Source organism: Macaca mulatta, chromosome 14 (genome assembly GCF_049350105.2).
Source record: "Macaca mulatta isolate MMU2019108-1 chromosome 14, T2T-MMU8v2.0, whole genome shotgun sequence".
In the NCBI taxonomy this organism is placed as follows: Eukaryota; Metazoa; Chordata; class Mammalia; order Primates; family Cercopithecidae; genus Macaca; species Macaca mulatta.
In genome coordinates, this window is record NC_133419.1 from 7641141 (window position 1) to 7664570 (window position 23430).

A 23430-nucleotide genomic window follows, 5' to 3' on the forward strand; every position below is an offset into this window, starting at 1 on the left:
GAGACCATCCTGGCTAACATGGTGAAACCCCGTCTCTACTAAAAAATACAAAAAACTAGCCAGGCGAGGTGGCGGGCGCCTGTAGTCCCAGCTACTCGGGAGGCTGAGGCAAGAGAATGGCATAAACCCAGGAGGCGGAGCTTGCAGCGAGCTGAGATCGCCCCACTGCACTCCAGCCTGGGCAACAGAGCGAGACTCCGTCTCAAAAAAAAAAAAAAAAAAAAGAAATGTATCAAAAGCTTAAAATTAAGTGTAGTCTCTCACAGTTTAATGGATAACCAGCAACCTATGAGTCTACAAACATTTCCTTTCTTAGTATATGAGGCTGAGGTAAGTCTCAGTTTCCTTATCTCTGAAACACAGATGATGATAACACTTATGTCTGACTGCTCCTCAAGAATGAATAAGATCATGTCTACAAAATGAGCTCTCGGGGGGAAAAAGTGTTAGATAAATTCTGAGCCTTAGAGTTGCTGATTTTGTAAGACATAAAATTATAATGGATTTTTATTCTTTTTTTTTTTTTTTTTTTTTTTTTGAGGCAGAGTCTCGCTGTGTCACCCAGGCTGGAGTGCAGTGGCCAGATCTCATCTCACTGCAAGCTCCACCTCCCGGGTTTACACCATTCTCCTGCCTCAGCCTCCCGAGTAGCTGGGACTACAGGCACCCACCACCTCGCCCGGCTAGTGTTTTTTTGTATTTTTTTAGTAGAGACGGGGTTTCACCGTGTTAGCCAGGATGGTCTCAATCTCCTGACCTCGTGATCCACCCGTCTCGGCCTCCCAAAGTGCTGGGATTACAGGCTTAAGCCACCGCGCCCGGCCTCAGATTTTTATTCTTGAATACAAGAATCTCAGACTTTAAAAAAAAAAACAAAAAAAAAAACTTGATTATGTCAGACATTCAAGAGTTCACCATTGTGATTTTCTTACTCAATGTTGAGCAAGCCTGGACCTGTCAATCTCTCTAACCGATGAAAAGCACCACTCCTCACTTTCTTTCCCAACAAATTAACAAAGAGGACAAAAGTGAACTTGAAAATAAACAGGGCATTGTGGCTCACACTTGTAATCCTTATACTTTGAGAGGCCGAGGTGGGAGGATCGCTTGAGCCCAGGAATTTAAAACCAGCTTTGGCAACATGGCGAGATCTCATCTCTACAAAAAATAAAATAACTAGCTGGGCATGGTGGTACACACCTGTGGTCCCAGTTACTCAGAAGGCTGTAAGTGGGAGAATCCCTTGAGCCCAAGAGGTCAAGGCTGCAGTGAGCTGTGGTCATGCCACAGCACTTCAGCCTGGGAAACAGAGCAAGACCCTGTCTCCAAAAAACAAAGCAATGAACAACAAAAAAGTCTCCCTGACACCAAAAGGGTGGCGTATAGGGAAGAGGCAAAAACTGAACTATCATAGCCATGTAGCCACATATCAACAGCAAAGCAGTCCTCCCTGTTTACAAGGACTGGTATTCTTTTTTTTTTTTTTTTTTTGAGACGGAGTCTTGCTCTGTCGCCCAGGCTAGAGTGCAGTGGCTTGATCTCAGCTTACTGCAAGCTCTACCTCCCGGGTTCACACCGTTCTCCTGCCTCAGCCTCCTGAGTAGCTGGGACCACAGGCACTCGCCACCACACCCGGCTAATTTTTCTGTATTTTTAGTAGAGACAGGGTTTCACCTCTACCTCCCGGGTTCACACCATTCTCCTGCCTCAGCCTCCTGAGTAGCTGGGACCACAGGCACCCGCCACCACGCCCGGCTAATTTTTCTGTATTTTTAGTAGAGACAGGGTTTCACCGTGTTAGCCGGGATGGTCTCGATCTCCTGACCTCGAGATCCACCCGCCTCAGCCTCCCAAAGTGCTGAGATTACAGGTGTGAGCCACCGTGCCCAGCCAAGGACAGGTATTCTTATCTAGTCTTATGAAGAAAAAAGAAGGCTGTAAATTGTATTTGGGAAAAACACTTGCACATCTTTTTAAAATAACTGGCAATACTGTATAAAGAGCTAAGTTATGTCAATAAACATGGAAATAAGGAGCTATTTTAAAAAGATAAAAATAAAAATAATATGAATAGAAGAAAGAGGAAACAGCAGCAAAATAGAGATCGATAAACATGGATTTTTTTCATATTACTCCATCCAGTTTCCTTTCCTCACTTGAATAAGGACATGATAGGAAGCAGACCTGAGCAAGTAGGACACACTGAAACAATCATGTTTCACTAACAGACATTTATGATAGAAATAGTTCTATATAAATGGATAAGTATACACATAAATGAATATATAAATGGAATTATACTTAAGTGGATAAGTATTCAATGCAGACTAGTAGCACACATTTAATATGACACAGTGACAATTTTTTAAACACATTAAGAAGTTATATATCTTAATGGGCATTATTCTTCAAAGTAGAGGGGCCTATCCTCTTGAAAGAAGGCCTTAAATCTGGCCTGAGGTACTCAGACCTAATATAATAATAAATAAGAAATCATTAAAGGAAGAACGTAAGCTATGTTTAAATTAATAAGAATTATATATTATAAAGGCAGAATTAACAAAAAATCAATTACATAATGAGGAAACAAAAAAGGAGAAACCCCTCCCCCACCGTAAAAACCAAGATTTTTAACCCTGGAGGATTATGAGTATGTCAATATCACTGAAAGGAATGCAGACATTATACAGTAAGTTCATTTCAAGAAAATGAACCCTATTTTAGACATGTTACACACGATATTTCAAAGGAACTCTCAAATGGAATAGTCTAATTGACATTCAAAGCTATTCCTTTGGAGTTTAGGAGATGTGTCAGTGATCAAGAGGGGCAAAAATAAGTCTCATCAGCATAGTTAATGTTAGTTAAAGTCTTAAAAGTAGAAAAGCTGTCTGAATTGAATGTAGAATAATGATGCAGAATAATGAAGGGAAGAAAGGCACCTTAGTGACTGAACTTTGGGGAATATCCTCTGGGTTATGAGAGAAGCTCTTTGAACTTACACCTCCATTACAGTACTAATCACACTGCATTTTATTTGCAAAGCTGCCTCTACTTCCTGTGACTTCTTTGTGGCAAGGTAGATGTTTCAATAAAAGTTTACTGAATAAAAGTATAAGTAGTTAAGGACTAGAGAAGAAAGGGGAAAAAAGAGAAAATAAACCAGTAGAGAAGTAGTTGAGTAGGGAGATTACGATGGTCATTGTTTGTTAATCCAGCATAAATAAAATACCCGGAAATATGAGCCTATTTTGTACAGGAATTGATCTAAAGTATTCCAGATCCAGAGAAAAAAGTACCTGGATACAACCCTGGTAGAACAGACTAAAGAGTAAAGGAAACTGAAGCTGATAGTTCTTCAACAGTTCAGCTCCCCTGAAGAGGGGTCAGACCACTTGTTTTAGACACTGAGAGAAATCAGCCAAATAATGAAGACAACAACATAAACTGAATTCAGAGACATATTAATTTTGTATAAATATATGATTTTTTAGCATCTAGAAAACTGATGAGTAATGAATCCAGCTGCCAGAGACTCCCTGATGAAGCTAATTAAACAGTGAAAGATCAGAAAATGGAGCAATTTAAAGCAGTTTGCTATTAGTTTAATAGTGTCAGAATCTCTAAATAATAATAGTAAAAAAGGCATAATTAATAGTGTATAAACCAGGGAGCTAAGAGATTCCTTAGTCTTCACCAATTTCCTTTGTGAGGTTCACTAAGTAATTTTTGTTACTAATTAGTAAGAATAACTAGGTCAGGCATGGTGGCTCATGCCTGTAATCCCAGCACTTTGGGAGGCCGAGGCGGGCAGATCACCTGAGGTTAAGAGTTCGAGACAAGCCTGGCCAACATGGTGAAACCTCAACTCTACTAAAAATATAAAAATTAGCTGGCTATGGTAGCAGGCACTTGTAATCCCAGCTACTTGGGAGGCTGAGGCATGAGAGTTTCTTGAACCTAGGAGGCAGAGGTTGCAGTGAGCCAAGATCACGCCACTGCAGTCCAGCCTGGGTGACAAGAGTGAAACTTCATCTCAAAAACAAACAAACAAACAAAAAGAGTAACTAGCATTATTGAGTGGAGGTTAATATTAAGAGCCCTAACAGCTGGAGAGAAGACTTAGGCTGCAGTTGGCTACTAAACATGATTGACCATGAGCAAATGATTCAGTTTTAATTGTGTACTTGATGTGCAGTACTTCGTCTTTGTACAAAGAGTTAGCTACTCACAATTTATCACAATAAGGATTAAATGAAATTGCTTTGAGTTTTTAAAATAACAGTTCAATTAAAACTAAGTCACCATGACAAAAATTGTCTAGAGTTTGTAGTACTGGCATAATGAATATGTGGTTATTCCATAAATGATACTCAACTCAATACCCATTCCCTAAGAGTAACAATGATAATAAAACTATTCCCTCGTAGTTACATGGCTTTTCACTTTTCTCAAAGCACTTTCACAAATACTAGTCAAACGAATAGCCTTATATATGATCTGACCACTCCTTGTACAAGCATATTAAGTGTGGGTTTATTTTGCAGGGAATGCTCCTATCTCCTCCCTAGTGCTAATAATATACTCCCTTTTATTTATATAGTTTTTTTTTTTTTCTTTTGAGACAAGATCTCACTCTGTCACCAAGGCTGTAGTGCAGTGGCGCAATCACAGCTCACTGCAGACTTGACCCCCTGGGCTCAAACGGATCTCCTGCCACAGCCTTCAGTAGCTGCGACTGCAGGCATGCTCAGCTGATTTTCACACGCCTGGCTGATTTTCGTATTTTTTGCAGAGATGGGGTTTCACCATGTTGCCCAAGGCTCAAGCAATCTGCCTACCTCAGCCTCCCACAGTGCTGGGATTTTAGTCAGAGCCACCGTGCCTGGCCAGATTTTCACTTCTTTTTTTTTTTTTTTTTTTTTTTTTTTTTTGAGACGGAGTCTGGCACTGTAACCGGAGCTGGAGTGCAGTGGCATGATCTCAGCTCACTATAACCTTCACCTCCCGGGTTCAAGTGATTCTCCTGCCTCAGCCTCCCAAGTAACTGGGATTACAGGTGTCCACCACCACCCCCAGCTAATTTTTTTTTGTATTTTTAGTAGAGACGGGGTTTCACTATGTTGACCAGGCTGGTCTTTTTTTTTTTTTTTTTTTTTTTGAGACGGAGTCTCGCTCTGTCACCCGGGCTGGAGTGCAGTGGCGGGATCTCAGCTCACTGCAAGCTCCGCCTCCCAGGTTTACGCCATTCTCCTGCCTCAGCCTCCCGAGTAGCTGGGACTACAGGCGCCTGCCACCTCGCCTGGCTAGTTTTTTTTATTTTTTTTTAGTAGAGACGGGGTTTCACGGTGTTAGCCAGGATGGTCTCGATCTCCTGACCTCGTGATCCGCCCGTCTCGGCCTCCCAAAGTGCTGGGATTACAGGCTTGAGCCACGGCGCCCGGCCTGACCAGGCTGGTCTTAAACTCCTGACCTCGTGATCCTCCCGCCTTGGTCTCCCCAAAGCACTGGGATTACAGGCATGAGCCACCACGCCTGGCTGATTTTCACATCTTTCAAAGCAATTTCACAGATATTAACTGGAGCAGGGCCACTAGGAATGGTCTTTCCCTTCTCTGCATCAACCCAAAGACAATAATTCAAAAATGAAGAGTAAGGAAAAACTTATAAATAATCTAGATGTTTTGAAGGCAGTCAGCCCATGATTCTTGAACTTGGATTCAGATCTCCCAGAAGTCTCAGAATCCGAGCAAACTCTTCAGGACAATAGCTGATGTTCCCATTTTTCTAGGCATAGGCTTAAGGAGGCAATAGAATAGAGTAAGATATCTTCACTAGGGGCATAAAGGCAGAAACCAAATCTATCTTGTTCACTACTATAACCGCCTTTAAGTCGAGCACAAGGCCTAATGCATAGTAAATGCTCAATAAATCATCATTGTGATTAATACTAAAGGAAGAACATTCTTACCAAATACTCACAGAATGTTCTGGACCTAAAATAAAAATCTTAGCTGGGCATGGTGGCTCACACTTGTAATCCCAGTGTTTTGGGAGGCTATTGCATGAGAGCTTGAGACCAGCCAGGAGTTTGAGACCAGCCAGGGCAACAAAGTGAGATCCCATCTTTAGAAAAAATTTAAAAAGTAACTGGGCATGGAGGTGTGTACATGTGACCCTAGCTACTCAAGAGGCTGAGGCTGGAGGATGGCTCAAGCCCAGAAGCTTGGGGCTGTAGTGAGCCATGATCACACCACTGCACCCCAGTCTGGGTGACAGAGCAAGGCTCTGTCTCAAAAATAATAACAGGACAGGTGCAGTGGCTCATGCCTGTAATCCCAGCATTTTGGGAGGCCGAGGTGGGAGGACTGCTTGAGCCCAGGAGTTCAGGACCAGCCTGGGCAACATAGTGAGACCTCATCTCTACAAAATAATAATGTTTAAAATCTCATTTTTTGGGGTTTACTTTTCTTCCACAATTAGTTTTTAAATGCGTTCAAAACAAAAATTAATGTACTCACACCAAGTAGAACCTAAACAAAATTAGGGTCACAGAGCAAAAGCAGAAGTCTGTTAAATATCTAAGGATACAGACAGTCGGAAGGTAGATTCAGAGGGCCAAGACAATTTACAAAGGAAAAGGGGAATACCTCTGATCACTTCATTTAGCAAGCAAGCATTTTTAAGTCCTCATTATTTTTTATTTTAGAAACAGTCTTACTTTGTCACCCAGGCTGGAGCACAGTGGCGTGATCATAGCTCACTGCAGCCTCAAATGCCTGGGTACAAGCAATTCTGCCTCAGCCACCTGAGTTGCTGGGACTACAGGTATGCACCACCATGCATGGCTAATTTTTTTATTTTTTGTAGAGATGGGGGTCTCAATATATTGCCCAGGCTAGTCTTTAACTACTGGGCTCAAGCGATCCTTCCATCTTGTCCTCCCAAAGCACTGGCATTATAGGTGTGAGACACTTCACCTGGCCTGTCTCCATCCTTCAATTAAAAATTACTTCAGAAAAGAAGTTTCAAAAGGTAGAATTGTTTCCTATGTATTTCTGTCTTTAGAGTATTCATCTTGTAACTGAGTTGTAAAAATAGTTTGTTTTCTTTGATAGGACCAAGATAAAGAAAGGTACTGGCCGGGCGCGGTGGCTCACGCCTGTAATCCCAGCACTTTCGGAGGCCGAGGCGGGCGGATCATGAGATCAGGAGTTCGAGGCCAGCCTGACCAACATGGTGAAACCCTGTCTCTACTAAAAACGCAAAAATTAGCTGGATGTCGTGGTGCGCACCTATAATCCCAGCTACTCAGGAGGTTAAGACAGGAGAATCGCTTTAACCCAGTAGGCGGAAGATTGCAGAGAGCCAAGATCTTGCCACTGCTCTCCAGCCTGGGCGACGAAGCGAGACTCCGTCTGAAAAAAAAAAAAAAAAAAAAAAAAAAAAAAGGCCGGGCGCGGTGGCTCAAGCCTGTAATCCCAGCACTTTGGGAGGCCGAGACGGGCGGATCACGAAGTCAGGAGATTGAGACCATCCTGGCTAACACGGTGAAACCCCGTCTCTACTAAAAACACAAAAAATGAGCCGGGCGTGGTGGCGGGCGCCTGTAGTCCCAGCTACTCGGGAGGTTGAGGCAGGAGAATGGCGTGAACCCGGGAGGCGCAGCTTGCAGTGAGCTGAGATCCGGCCACTGCACTCTAGCCTGGGCGACAGAGCGAGACTCCGTCTCAAAAAAAAAAAAAAAAAAAAGAAAGAAAAAAAAAAAAAAGGGTACTTTGGGCGCCTAGCCCTGGGTTGTCCTTTGCATCCGCACGTGTTCGCAGTCCTTTCCACTATGCTGCCACTGCCGCACTGCGTGCCCCATGTGCTGGGCTTCTGCGCCGCTGGCCTCCACGCCGCCGGCGCCCGCCGCGCCTTTCCGGCAGCTCCTGCAGCCCGCGCCCGGCTGTGCGCCCGGCACTTCGGGCTGCTCAGCTTGCCTCCTGCGGCCTCGCGGGCCCTGAGCCTGCGGCTGGGGGTGCGGCGTGCGAAGGAGACAAAGCTTTTACTGATTTCCTGAGTAATTAAATTAAGGAGGAAAGGAAAATACAGAAGCATAAAACCCTTCCTAAGATGTCTGGAGTTTGGGAGCCGGAACTGAATGGGACAGATGCTAAATTAGTGCGGAAAGTTGCCAGTGGGAAAAAAATCACTGTCACTTTCAACATTAACAGCAGCATCCCACCAACATTTGATTATGAGGAAGGAACCCTCGCAAGGGCAGAAGGTTGAAGAACCTGAATTGACATCAACTCCCCATTTCGTGGTTGAAGTTATAAAGAATGATGGCAAGAAGGCCCTTGTGCTGGACTGTCATTATCTAGAGAATGAGGTTGGACAAGAGGAGGCTGAGCGACATCTTCTCTATCAGGGAAGTTAGCCTTCAGTCCACTAGCGAGTTTGAATGTAAGGATACTAATTATACACTCAAAACAGATTCCCTAGACTGGGCCTTATATAACCACCTGATGGATTTCCTTGTGGACCGAGGGGTGGACAACACTTTTGCAGATGAGTTGGTGGAGCTCAGCACAGCCCCGGAGCACCAGGTGTACATTACTTTTCTTGAAGACCTCAAAAGTTTTGTCAAGAGCCAGTAGAGCAGACAGACACTGAAAGACATAGTTTTATGGCTTTCCAGTGAACAAATCCAACTATGAAGCTAGACATGTGCTTTGAAATGATTATCATCCTAATATCATGGAGAAAAAATACCAAATTTAAATTCTATGTTTTGCACACTCATTTACTATCTTTTTTTTTTTCTTTCTTTATTTTTGAGATGGAATCTCTTGCTCTGTCGCTCAGGCTGGAGTGCAGTGGCGCTATCTCGGCTCACTACAAGCTCCATCTCCCAGGTTTACGCCATTCTCCTGCCTTAGCCTCCCAAGTAGCTGGGACTACAGGCGCCCGCCACCACGCCCGGCTAATTTTTTATTTTAGTAGAGACGGGGTTTTACCATGTTAGCCAGGATGGTCTCGATCTCCTGACCTCGTGATCCGCCCGCCTCAGCCTCCCAAAGTGCTGGGATTACAGGCATGAGCCGCTGCACCTGGCCTATCATTTTTTTCTATACAAATCGATTGTTTCTAGATTTTTGTATAACATGATAGACAATAAAATGGGTTTATGTCCTCCAAAAAAAAAAGAGAAAGAAAGAAAGAAAGGTGCTTTAATAATTGAGTTGCTATAAATTTGGGTATAAATTTAAATTTTTAAATGATTTGCATTTTACAAAGCACGAAGAAAACTTGTCATTAAAAAATGGTAATACATTTCATAAACATTTATTTTATAACATTATACTTTTCCAACGTAGCTTTTTGGATGTTCCCATTTTTTTGTTTGTGACCAAGTCTTGCTGTCGCCCAGGCTGGGGTGCAGTGGTGTGTGATCACGGCTTACTACAGCCTTGACCTCCCAGGCTCAAGCGATCTTCCCACCTCAGTCTCCTAAGTAGCTGGGACTACAGGACTACAGCTGTGCACCACCATGCCTGGCTAATGTTTTGTTTGTTTGTTTGTTTGTTTTGTTTTTTTATAGAAAGGGGGTCTCGTGATGGTGCTAGGCTGGTCTTGAACTCCAAAAAGTTCTACTGGATCAAGCAATCCGCCTGCCTTGGCCTCCTAAAGTGCTGGGATTATAGGCATGAGCCACTGTGCCTGGCCAGTTGTCGCCATTTTAATACACAGTATCTTTTTTTTTTTTGAGACAGACTCTTACTCTGTCACCCTGGAGTGCAATGGCATGATCTTGACTCACTGCAGCCTCCACCTCCTGGGTTCAAGTGATTCACCTGCCTCAGCCCCATCAAGTAGGTAGGACTATAGATAGGTGTGTACCACCATGCCTGGCTAATTTTTGTATTTTTAGTAGAGATGAGGTTTCACCACGTTGACCAGTCTTGAACTCCTGACCTAGGTGATTCGCCTGCCTTGGCCTCCCAAAGTGCTGGGATTACAGGCATGAGCCACTGGGCCTGGCCACAGTATATTTTCTTAAAGCAAGCACAGATGCAAACTTTTAAAAATCTACTAATATTCCAGATTTAGTCTGGGAAAGTTTCTTTTAAAAAGTTATTTTGTAAAACTTATAAATTAACAATTCATTAGGAAAAAATAGGCCAATGGATAATACTTATGAAGCAAACAACCATAAGAAATAAAAATGAAAGCATTAGAGTTTTAAGATCATTTTGGCCTCCTTAAAATAAATGTTATGGCCTTTGGCTTGTAGAGTATTCTTAAGTCAAAAAAATAACACAAAGAAATTCTGCGGTGGCTCACACCTGTATTCCAGCATTTTGGGAGGCTGAGGCAGGTGGATTGCCTGAGCTCAGGAGTTCGAGACCAGCCTGGGCAACACAGTGATACCCTGTCTCTACTAAAATACAAAAAATTAGCCAGGCATGGTGGCGTGAACCTGTAGTCCCAGCTACTCAGGAGGCTGAGGCAGGAGAATTGCTTGAACCCAGGAGGCAGAGGTTGCAGTGAGCCAAGATCACACCACTGCACTACAGCGTGGGTGACAGAGTGAGACTCCATATCAATAAATAAATAAATAAATAAATTCTTAAAACTAAGGTCAGCAAAAATTCCTAAACCATACCAACTTTGGCATATAATGTGGAAAACATTATTACTGCTAGCCAATCATTTATAGTAAAAGCATTCTCCACACGTTCTTTCTTTGAAGTAGATAGAAACAAATATCTACTAAAATTTTTATTTTACATCTGGGAAAATTTTCTCTGAAGCCGTAGAGAGAGAATACAGAAAAGCTACAGTGATCTAGGTATCCTGTCAATTCTATACAGTTTTATATTAATAGATCATCTTTTAGTAGAGAAGCCAGATAAAATGTAGGATAAAGTACTGCATGAGACATAATTATGTTAAAAAATTATTATTTATCTGAAATTCAAATTTAAGTGGGTGTCCTGTATTTTTATTTATAAATCTGTCAACTCTTTCTTTCAATATAAATTTGTTTCAGAAAATATCAAATTAATTGTTGGGAAGACAGTCAGTCTCACGGAAGTTAGGTGATTCTTTACCTTTTAGGAACTTCTTGAGGACCATGCCACCAAAAAGGCTTCCTGCAGAAGCAACTGTAAGAAACAAAGAAATATCACAAATAAGTAAATGTATTCTACTGAAAGAATCAAATGGGAGTCTAAAAAACTGCTTATAGACACAGAACATTTGAAAAGTGACCACTACTAATGAGTTTGGTAAAAATGGAAACATCAAAGAAATACTATAATGGTACAATGACTGTTTTGGAGAAAAATACCTTCTTAGAGATAACCAAATAGCAAGTCTTTTCACCTATATTCAACATCCACCCACAATCAACACCAGGACTGCCTCTTTGGATGATACTCTACTTGACAGAAAAAGATTATGTGAAGACTGCAAATTGCAGCTAGTAATCAGAATATATCAGGTCAATAACTCATATCCTAATATAAGATTCAATTAAAACTTCGGCTCTTCTTTTATTTTTTTTTTTTATTTTTATTTTTTTGAGACGGAGTCTCGCTCTGTCGCCCAGGCTGGAGTGCAGTGGCGCGATCTCGGCTCACTGCAAGCTCCGCCTCCCGGGTTCACGCCATTCTCCTGCCTCAGCCTCCCGAGTAGCTGGGACTACAGGCGCCCACAACCGCGCCCGGCTAATTTTTTGTATTTTTAGTAGAGACGGGGTTTCACCGTGGTCTCGATCTCCTGACCTTGTGATCCGCCCGCCTCGGCCTCCCAAAGTGCTGAGATTACAGGCGTGAGCCACCGCGCCTGGCCTCGGCTCTTCTTTTAACAAATTTTACCCTTAAATAGAAAATACCAGGCTATCAGGTAAGAATTCTCTTACCTAGAGTTCTAACTATAAATATTAGAAATTTTAGAGCAATAATTCTTCAGGGTAGACAGTGTATAAGGAAGCAGGCACCAAGAGGGGACAAAAAGATCAGAACTACCTAGAGGCTTTTTATTTTCAAACTGAATATGCCCTTCCCCAGAGAAACATGACGTCACAGTTCAGAATCTCAGAATCATTGCCATAGGAACCAATAGAAATATATCTATCCCTCAGAAAATGTGCGTCTTTCAAGCAGGGAAAAAAGGTTGAGAATCATGGAACTAGAGTGAGAGGCAACATCATTCTGTAAACTGCTGTCCAGTTCAGTAGCCAGAAACTACATGTGGCTATTTACATTTAGCTAAATTAAATTAGAAATTTAGTTCCAGCCGGTTATGGTGGCTCACACCTGTAATCCCAGCACTTTGGGAGGCCAAGGTGGGTGGATCACCTGAAGTCAGGAGTTCAAGACCAGCCTGGCCAACATGGTGAAATCCCATCTCTACTAAAAACAACAAAAATTAGCTGGGCATGGTGGTGGACACCTGTAATCCCGGCTACTTCGGGACTGAGGCAGGAGAATCGCTTGAACCCAGGAGGCAGAGGTTGCAGTGAGCCGAGATCGCGCCATTGCACTCCAGCCTGGGCAACCAGAGCAAAACTCTGTCTCAAAAAAAAAAAATTTTAGTTCCTCAGTCACATATGCCACATTTCAAGTGCTCCATAGCCACATACAGCTAACGGCTAATCTGCTAAACAGGAGATAGAGAACATTTCCATCATCACGAAAAGTTTTATTGGATAGTAATGCTCTAGATTTCTAGATTTTAAGTGATTCTGGATAAATGATACACACTTCCAAAGGCCTAAGTCCAAGCAGCATAGAACATTTAACAAAAGATAGTCTTTTGTGTTTGTTTGTTTTTTGTTTTCAATTGAGAGAGTCTCTCTGTCGCCCAGGCTGGAGTGAAGTGGTACAGTCTCGGCTCACTGCAACCTCTGCCTCCCAGGTTCATGCGGTTCTCCTGCCTCAGCCGCCTGAGTAGCTGGGATTATAGAGGTGCGCCACCACGCCCGACTAATTTTTACATTTTTAGTAGAGATAAAGTTTCACTATGTTGGCCAGGCTGGTCTCGAACTCCTGACCTCAAGCAATCCACCTGTCTCGGCCTCCCAAAGTGCTGGGATTATAGGCGTGAGCCACCGTGCCTGCACCCACCCCCATCCCCCACCCTCCCCTTTATAAAGACCATCTTTTGGCCAGGCATGGTGGTTCACACCTGTAATCCCAGCACTTTGGGAGGCTGAGGTGGGTAGATCTTTTGAGCTCAGGAATTCAAGACCAGCCTGGGTAATATCACAAAACCCCATCTCTACAAAAAAAATTAAAAAATTAGCTGGTCGTGGTGGCACACACCTGTAGTCCAGCTGATTCAGGAGGCTGAGGTGGGAGGATCAGCTCAGCCGGGGAAACAGAGGTTGTAGTGAGCTGTGATGGCACCACTGCACTCCAACCTGGGCAACACAGAGCAAGGCCCCATTTCAGAAAAAAATTTTGTTTACATTGTTTTAAAAAGATAATCTTCTGTTCTATAGAGGGGATTTGGGGGAATGCTTGCTTTAAAATATGTATTTTATAGATAAGTCTCTACTGTCATCTTTGTACCTGGAGGATAGAATTTTATCGCTTTTATATAAAAGCATTGGAAGTATAACTGAAAATTGAGGGCTGGATAGGATGTGGAGCAGGTGGAAGCACTCCTCACCCATAATTAGCTGGGCGTGGTGGTGGGCACCTGTAATCCCAGCTAGTGGGGCCGGTGGGGGCCAGGGTCGGGGGCAGAAGCACGAGAATCACTTGAACCTGGGAGGTGGAGGTTGCAGTGAGCCGAGACCGTGCCACTGCACTCCAGACTGGGTAACACAGCGAGGCTCTGTCTTGAGGAAAAAAAAAAAGGGAAGGGGGTTAACTGTATGTAGCATTTCCCAAATAGTATGTTTCACAGTCCACACTGGCATATGAAAGGTCCTGAATAGACCTACAGTTTAAAAGTTCATTTTAACTAACATTTCCCAAATTTAAATGACGACGTAACTCCTTTCTTATAACTCATATAAATATTCTGTGGCATACATTTTGGGAAACATGAAAATCATATTTGTTAAAGCCTTCAATAATTACTGATGGAAAAAAACTAGTCATCTCTCAGCTTCTGATAGATGAATCATCTCAGATATCAAATTTGCTAGTTTGTTGTGGGTTGAACTATGTCTCCCAAAAGATAGTTTTAAGTAGTAGCCCCAATGTCTATGACTTTATTTGGAAATATATGCAATCAAGTTAAGACAAGGTCATACCGGATTAGGGTGGTCCTGAATCCAATGACTGGTGTCCTTATAAGAAGGCCATGTGAAGAAAGGGAGAAATACAGAGGAGAATGTCATGTGAAGGCAGGGAGTGATACATCTACAATCTAAGAAATACCAAGGATTGTCAGCAATCACCAGAAGCTAGGAGAGAGGCATGGAACAGATTTCTGAGTCTCCAGAAGGAACCAACCCTACTAAGACCTTGATTTTGGACTTCTAGCCTCCAGAACTGTGAGAAAATGTATTTTGTTTCAAGCTATCCAGTTTGTGGTACTTTGTTAGAGCAGCCCTAGAGATCAGAGATTTCAAACCAAACTTAAAAGATACCACTGCACAGTTCCAGGCAGGTGGCTGATTGAACACACACACAATTTATTTTCATTCCCTCCTGAAACCTCAATAAAATAATAGAAAAGATAAGAGACTGTTAAAGGCATAAACCCACAAGGATAGAAAACAAGAGACAAACATGATTGTAATAAAAATCTAGACACTACAGGCCAAGTGCAGTGGCTCATGCCTGTAATCCCAGCACTTTGGGAGACCGAGGCAGGTGGATCACCTGAGGTTAGGAGTTCGACACCAGCCTGGCCGACATAGTGAAACCGTCTCTACTAAAAATACAAAAATTAGCTGGGCGCGGTGGCTGAAGCCAGTAATCCCAGCACTTTGGGAGGCCGAGATGGGCGGATCACGAAGTCAGGAGATCAAGACCATCCTGGCTAACCCGGTGAAACCCCGTCTCTACTAAAAAAATACAAAAAAACTAGCTGGGCGAGGTGGCGGGCGCCTGTAGTCCCAGCTACTTGGGATGCTGAGGCAGGAGAATGGCGTAAACCCCGGAGGCGGAGCTCGCAGTGAGCCGAGATCCGGCCACTGCACTCCAGCCTGGGCGACAGAGCGAGACTCCGTCTCAAAAAAAAAAAAAAATACAAAAATTAGCCAGGCATGGTGGCACACGCCTATAGTCCCAGCTACTTAGGAGGCTGAGGCAGGAGAATCTCTTGAACCTGGGAAGCAGAGGTTGAAGTGAGCTGATATCACACCACTGCATCCCCAGCCTGGGTGACAGAGTGAGACTCTATCTCAAAAAAAAAAAAAAAACAACAACAAAACAAAATTAGAAACTACAAAGCAGAACGACTAGTAGGAAAGTTTTTTTTTTTTTTTTTTTTGAGACGGAGTCTCGCTCTGTCGCCCAGGCTGGAGTGCAGTGGCGCAATCTCGGCTCACTGCAAGCTCCGCCTCCCGGGTTCACGCCATTCTCCGGCCTCAGCCTCCCGAGTAGCTGGGACTACAGACGCCCGCCACTGCGCCCGGCTAATTTTTTCTATTTTTAGTAGAGACGGGGTTTCACCATGGTCTCGATCTGCTGACCTTGTGATCCGCCAGCCTCGGCCTTCCAAAGTGCTGGGATTACAGGCGTGAGCCACTGCGCCCGGCCGTAGGAAAGTATTTAGGGAAAGACTGAGGCATGGCAGTATCGGAACCTCTGAATGTATGGGTGAGGTAGAAGATAAATTAAGAAGAGTCAGTTGAAAAATGAATTTAAATCAATCTTTTTTTTTTTTTTTTTTGAGACGGAGTCTCGCTCTGTCACCCAGGCTGGAGTGCAGTGGCAGGATCTCAGCTCACTGCCAGCTCCGCCTCCCGGGCCCATGCCATTCTCCTGCCTCAGCCTCCCGAGTAGCTGAGACCACAGGCACCCACCACCGCGCCTGGCTAATTTTTTGCATTTTTAGTAGAGACGGGGTTTCACCATGTTAGCCAGGATGGTCTCGATCTCCTGACCTTGTGATGCGCCCGCCTCGGCCTCCCAAAGTGCTGGGATTACAGGTGTGAGCCACCGCGCCTGGCCTAAATAAATCTTTAGATTCCCTCCTCCACTCAGCATTCAAGGGATTGGCTCCTCCCTAACTTTTGCGTGGACTTGGGAGAAGATACTTCAAAATGGCCAAGGTGTCGATCTTTGGGATGAGAATCAAAGTTATACTAAAAACAAGTGGAGTTAGTGAACAGAATCCCTGAATGCTGAGATACCCAACACTCCCTTTTCTCTCTCATTCCCAGAATCAAGTCTAGCTTTTAACCACTTGGTAGGAGACTGAAAGATCTGGCCATTCCAAGAGCAAAGACCTAAAGATATTGATATTGAAGAGAAGAGAAAGTTCTCCAGTTAAAAGCTCAATTAGATCACCTTTCAGTGATGCTAACAATTTCAAATCAGCTGTATAGTCTCTCTTAAAAATGAGCAATCAATAATTTTAAGATATTTGAAGAAAGCTTCCAACATGAAAACAGACACCCGACTGAGTAAGAAAAGCAATACAAGGAAAACAGGAACTAGGTGGAGAAAAGAAAACTTAAAAAAACATCTTTATAAACTCAAAAAGATGAGATAATGCCTAGAAAGTAGAAGAGATAAAAATTAGGAAAGAAACGATTTTAAAAAGGAAAAAGAACCAGTCTAGGAAATCTAATATCTAAATAATAGAACTTCCAGAAAGGGTGAAAAAAAAAAAGAGACCAGGCGTGGTGGCTCACACCTGTAATCCCAGCACTTTGGGAGGCTGAGGCGGGCGGATCACGAGGTCAGAAGATAGAGAACATCCTGGCTAACACGGTGAAACCCCGTCTCTACTAAAAAACACAAAAAATTAGCCGGGCATGGTGGCGGGCACCTGTAGTCCCAGCTACTCGGGAGGCTGAGGCAGGAGAATGGCGTGAACCCGGGAGGTGGAGCCTGCAGTGAGCAGAGATCACACCACTGCACTCCAGCCTGGGTGACAGAGTGAGACTCGGTCTCAAAAGAAAAAAAAAAAAGAGAGAGAGAGAATGCAAGGGAAAATTTCCCAGAACCAAAGGACAAGGGTTTCCAGATTTAAAAGTCCTGCTAAGTGCTGAGCACAATGTGCTCCCACTCCCAGGCACACCATTGTGACAATGGAGACTACAGCAGAGACTGCTAGTGCTCACAAACAAATACCCCATTCTCCTTCTTCCTGAACACATTATTTAACTACATTTTTCAGTCTTCCTTGCAACTGCAGGGCTGTGGCAATAAGACTAAGTCCTGGTTGGCCAGGCGCGGTGGCTCATGCCTGTAATCCCAGCACTTTGAGAGGCTGAGCTGGGCGGATCACCTGAGGTCAGGAGTTCGAGACCAGCCTAGCCAACATGGTGAAGCTCAAAAAAATACAAAAATTAGCTGGGTGTGGTGGCCAACACCTGCAATCCTAGCTACTAAGGAGGCTGAGGCAGGAGAATTGCTTGAACCCGGGAGGTGGAGGTTGCAGTGAGCCAAGATTGTGCCACTGCACTCCAGCAACAGAGTGAGACTCTGTCTTAAAAAACATAAAAATATGGCCAGGTGTGGTGGCTTACACCTGTAATCCCAGCACTTTGGGAGGCCAAGACAGGTGGATCACAAGGTCAGGAGATCAAGACCATCCTGGCTAACACAGTGAAACCGTGTCTCTACTAAAAATACAAAAAATTAGCCAGGCGCGGTGGCGGTCACCTGTAGTCCCAGCTACTTGGGAGGCTGAGGCAGCAGAATGGCATGAACCCAGGAGGCGGAGCTTGCAATGAGCCGAGATCGCACCACTGCACTCCAGCCTGAGTGACAGAGCGAGACTCTGACTCAAAAAAATAAAAAAATAAAAAATAAAAGACTAAGTCCTCGCCAATAGAACATGAGTAGTAATATACATAATTCCTGAGCCTACTCCATAGAAGTCTCCCATTTATAAGCTTTGCTCACTTTTCCCATCCTCAGCTGAATGAAGAGAACTTAGAGGACTTAGAGAAGGATACACCCCCAAGACAGAAATAGCATAAAACAAGATACTTGCCTGCTTGCCTGCATACGCACACATTCATCTGACTGTGAGATACAAGAAAACCAAACATTTTCCGTGTTAAGCCACCGAGTTGTTGTTGTTGTTGTTGTTGTTTTGTTAGAGTCTCACTCTCTCGCCCAGGCTGGAGTGCAGTGGCGTGATCTTGACTCACTGCAACCTCCGCCTCGGGGTTCAAGCAATTCTCCTGCCTCAGCCTCCTGAGTAGCTGGGACTACAGGCGCATGCCACCACACCCGCTAAGTTTTTGTATTTTAGTAGAGATGGGGTTTCACTGTGTTGCCCAGGCTGGTCTCAAACTCCTGAGCTCAGGCAATCCGCCTGCCTCAGCCTCCCAAAGTGCTAGGATTACAGGTATGAGCCACCGCACCTGGCCAAGTCATTGAGATTTTAGGGTTTTTTTGTTATAGCACCTACTCTTATTTACTGTAATTAATACTAGGATAAAGAAAAGATTCTAGGCTGGGCACGGTGGCTCAAGCCTGTAATTCCAGCACTTTGGGAGGCTGAGACGGGCGGATCACGAGGTCAGGAGATCGAGACCATCCTGCTAACATGGTAAAACCCCGTCTCTACTAAAAAACACAAAAAACTAGCCAGGTGAGGTGGCGGGCGCCTGTAGTCCCAGCCACTCGGGATGCTGAGGCAGGAGAATGGCGTAAACCCGGGAGGCAGAGCTTGCAGTAAGCTGAGATCCGGCCACTGCACTCCAGCCTGGGCGACAGAGCGAGACTCCAGCTCAAAAAAAAAAAAAAAAAGAGAGAGAAGATTCTAAAAGCTTACAGAAAGGCCAGGAACGGTGGCTCATGCTAGTAATCCCAGTACTTTGGGAGGCCGAGGTGGGTAGATTGCTTGAGGTCAGGAATTTGAGACCAGCCTGGTGAAACCCTGACTCTAGTAAAAATACAAAAATTAGCCGGGCATGGTGGCACATGCCTGTAATCCCAGCTACTCGGGAGGCTGAGGCAGAAGAATCGCTTGAACCCGGGAGGCGGAGGTTGCAGTGAGCTGAGATCATGCCACAACACTCCACCCTGGGGGACAGAGTGAAACTCCATCTCAAAAAAAATAAAAATAAAAGCTTACAGAAAGGGGAAGAAAAAAGAAAAAACAGGTCACATACAGAGCAATCAGATTTTTAGAATTTTCAATAGCAACACCTGAAATTAGAAAATAATGCTGCAATGTCATCAAAATTCTGAAAGAAAAATGAATTCTGGCTTAGAATCCTATATGGACACACTATCAATTAGGGTATATGTGGAGATGTTTTCAGAGATGTAAGGTCTCAAGGAATTTACCTTCCAAACACTCTTTCCAAGGAAGCTGCTGGAGCCTGAGATCCATCAGGAAAGATCCATAAGGAAAAAGCAAGGAATAAGCCAAGGAAAAAAAAAAAGAGAGAGGGATTCCGGAAGCACAAAATCCAATGCAAGAGAAAAAAACTATAGAAACACTCTGAATGAAGGGAAGATTCCAAGATAACAGCTGTGCACCAGACACAAAAGGCATCAAGTCAAAATTAGAGCAGGTCAGGAAACACAGGAAAAGAGTTTTTCAGGAGGATGAAACTGATATATTATCTGATGTACTGGAATATACTGAGTACATTTAGACAAATGCTGGAAGTTTGGGAGTCAACTAGATGATAAAAACAGAAAACAAATTAAAATAAGTATTAACTGAAGGGAAATTATAAAGAAAAGTAATCAAAGTTTTCTATATGGCTAAACTATATTTAATGGCCATAATAATGAGTAAATATTGATCTACATGGTTGGAAAATTATATTAAAATAAAGATACATGGTAGAGGTAAAGATATTAAAGAGAGCTATCATCCTTTATGGCGGAAAATCAATAAATGCCTATAAAAAGGAAGATCAAGATATAACAATTTAGGGCTGAGCACAATGGCTCATGCTTATAATTCCAGCACTTTGGGAGGCTGAGGCAGGTGGATTGCTTGAGTCCAGGACTTCAAGACCAGCCTGGGCAACATAGGGAGACCTCATCTGCATAAAAAAAAAAAAAAAAATTTGTTGGCCGGGCACAGCGACTCACGCCTGTAATCCCAGCACTTTGGGAGGCAGAGGTGGGTGGATCACGAGGTCAAGAGATTGAGACCATCCTGGCCAACGTAGTGAAACCTGGTCTCTACTAAAAATACAAAAATTAGCTGGGCGTGGTGGTGCACACCTGTAGTCCTAGCTACTTGGGAGGCTGAGAAAGGACAATGGCTTGAATCTGGGAGGCAGATGTTGCAGCGAGCCGAGATTACGTCACTGTATTCCAACCTGGTGACAAAGCGAGACTTTGTCTCAAAACACAAAAACAAAACAAAACAAAAATTAGTCAGGCATGGCAGCATGTGCGTGTAGTCCCAGCTACTCAGGAGGCTGAGGTGGTAGGATCACCTGAGCCCAGGAGGTCAAGGCTGCAGTGAGCAGTGACTGCATGACTGCAGTCCAGCCTGGGTGACAGAGTAAGACCCTTTCTCAAAATCAATCAATCAATCAATCAATCAATCAATCAATAACATCTTGGCCAGGCACGGTGGCTAATACCTGCAATCCCAGCACTTTGGGAGGCCAAAGTGAGAGGACTGCTTGAGCCCAGGAGTTTAAGACCAGCCTGGGCAACATAGCAAGAGACCCTGTCTCTACAAAAATACAAAAATATAACAACCAGGCATGGTAGCACATGCCTGTAGTCCTAGCTACTCAGGAGGCTGAGTTAGGAGGATCATTTGAGCCCAGGCATTTAAGGTTACAGTGAGCTATGATTGTGCCAGTGCACTCCAGCCTGGGTGACAGAGTGAGACCCTATTTGAAAAAAAAAAAAAAAAAAGATATAACACCACAAACAAACATGTTACTTAGATCAAATATAAGTATTAAATAATTAACAGAGTTAAAAGTATTAGCCTCTAGGAGGGAGAAAGATAGGAAGGGGGAGATGGGGGAAGCAAGCAGGGTACTGTCGGGTTTTTTGTTTTGTTTGAGATGGAGTCTCATTCTGTCACCCAGGCTGGAGTGCAGTGGCGAGATACTGGCTCACTGCAACCTCTGCCTCCCAGGTTCAAGTGATTCTCATGCCTCAGCCTCCCAAGTAGCTGGGATTACAGGTGTGTGTTACCATACCCCGCTAATTTTTATATTTTTAGTAGAGACAGGGCTTCCCCATGTTGGACAGCTGATCTGGAACCCCTAACCTCATGTGATCTGCCCACCTCAGACTCTCAAAGTGCTAGGATTATAGGCATGAGCCACTACACCCAGCCAAAATCATATGGGTGTATAACTGACAAAAACTAAAACTAAATAAATGTACTTTTACAAAAAAAATGAAATAGATCCCTTATGCTAACATGAAATGCTGCCCACAAAGCACTGGTACATAGCACAGTCATCCTAGTTTTAAAAAATTGATATTAATAACTATGAACATATGCATAGAAAAATCTAGAACATAGATTATCCTTGGCAAGAGGGGAAAAAAGGAAAATCTAGAATATATACTGAATGTTAATAATCATCTCAAGGGGTGAGATGTGTAGAAAGTCTCACTCTCCACAATAAATGTTTCTGTAATGTTTTTTTATCAAGTATGTATCACCATGTTTCCTACCAAAAAATATATATATATAAACATAGGCTGGATGCGGTAGGTAGCTCATGTTTGTAATCCCAGCCCTTTCGGAGGCTGAGGCAGGCGGATCACTTGAGGTCAGGAATTTGAGACCAGCCTGGCCACCATGATGAAACCCCATCTCTATTAAAAATACAAAAAAAAAAATTAGCCAGGCATGGTGGCAGCCGCCTGTCATCTCAGCTACTCAGGAGGCTGAGGCAGAAGAATTGCTTGAACCCAGGAGGCACAGGTTGCAGTGAGCCCAGATTGCGCCACTGCACTCCAGCCTGGGCGACAGAGTGCGACTCCATCTCTAAATAAATAAATAATTATAACCATAATTACGTAAAGCTCAGAAACAATAAAGAGAAAAGAAATGCCCCCTATTCTAGGTGGGCTAAAGAAGTTCATTAGGCTCAAAATGCAGAATTGAGTTTCTTGCCAAAAACTATTGTGGCTGAAGTATTTTGCTTTGAATTAAATCAACCTTGCTAACCTGGCCACAGTTTATTGGATTAGATTATTACAACCACACAGAGACCCACCATCACCCTAGACATGTAGCCAAGCATTTCCCTCATGAGTGGTGGGAACCCTGCCAGAGTGGAGTTCATGCAGAGTAAGAGCAAACCAATCTGTCATACTGCTCTTGAAGATGTTTAATATTAACATACAAAGGTCATTCCTGTTCAGGTAAGCAAATGTCTTGTAAAGCCTAGTTTACTATCCAATCTCAACTTGGTGCCCAAGTGACTTCTCTAAGCCTGAAAGGACAACTTCATTCCAAAGTACCCTTCAATAAACCTACACACACACACACACACACACACACACCCCACAAAAAAAAGCTAACTCTTCAAGTTTGAGAAAATTCATGTTTCAGAGCCACTTAATGCATCAGGTTTCCCTCAAGACAACAGGCAAAAATGATAAAAGCATGAAAGCCAAATGGAAGAAATATTTTCAAACTAATCACAGGTCATGATTATTGAAGTGTGCACTTTTTTTTTTTTTGCAACTGCCAAAATTTAGACTTGGAAAAAAAAAAGTAGGTAAAGCTTAATGTAATATAATTTTGCTGTGAAAAAGTAGGTTAAAATCAAGAGAAAAATAAGATTGTTTTGGAGCAATTTTAACTTAAACCAGTAAAATAAATAATCTATGGTAAGAGTCATTCTACTCACCTTTTCTGTATGATACATTTGTAAATCTACCACCAGATACTTACTACATAATCATTTCATTTTATAATTATGGAACAATCCTGGAATAACATAAAAGATTATGACGAATTGAAATTTTAAAATAAGCTACGACATAAACCATGACAAAAAGAGACAGAAAATCAGTATTTTTTCTTTCTCTACTTACTAGTTGTTACACAATGAAGAGCATTTGCTTGGTGCTTAGAATGTAATCCTTCTATGGAAATCTCTAGCTGCCCTTCTAGCAATGCTCCCTTTGATACATCTATGTCACACTTCCAGTGAATTATTAAAAATCTCAAAATCTGAAAAGAGCACAATTCAAAGAAAACATAATGTTCTTTAGAAATCACAGTAATAATATATCTCTATGACCCAGCTAAATTAGTAACTCTAACTTCCCCCAAAAATTGTATTCTTGCTTCTAAAATGTCAGATTTAGGTTTGTTCAGAGTGTTATGTCT

The 23430-nt window shown here is 43.1% G+C and overlaps 1 protein-coding gene and 1 pseudogene across 1 annotated transcript in view; one reads left to right on the forward strand and one right to left on the reverse strand.

The window, feature by feature from the left end:
- The window catches only part of TOP6BL (TOP6B like initiator of meiotic double strand breaks), a 108707-nt gene that overhangs the window by 81511 nt on the left and 3766 nt on the right, over positions 1-23430 (reverse strand). Inside the window, exons 2-3 of the mRNA XM_015113604.3 lie at positions 23133-23271; positions 11100-11153 (exon numbers count right to left, since the gene is read on the reverse strand). Coding sequence (XP_014969090.3) covers positions 11100-11153; positions 23133-23271 — 193 coding nt within the window. The remainder of the gene's footprint in view (positions 1-11099; positions 11154-23132; positions 23272-23430) is intronic.
- LOC713288 (complement component 1 Q subcomponent-binding protein, mitochondrial pseudogene) lies at positions 7739-8650 on the forward strand (annotated as a pseudogene).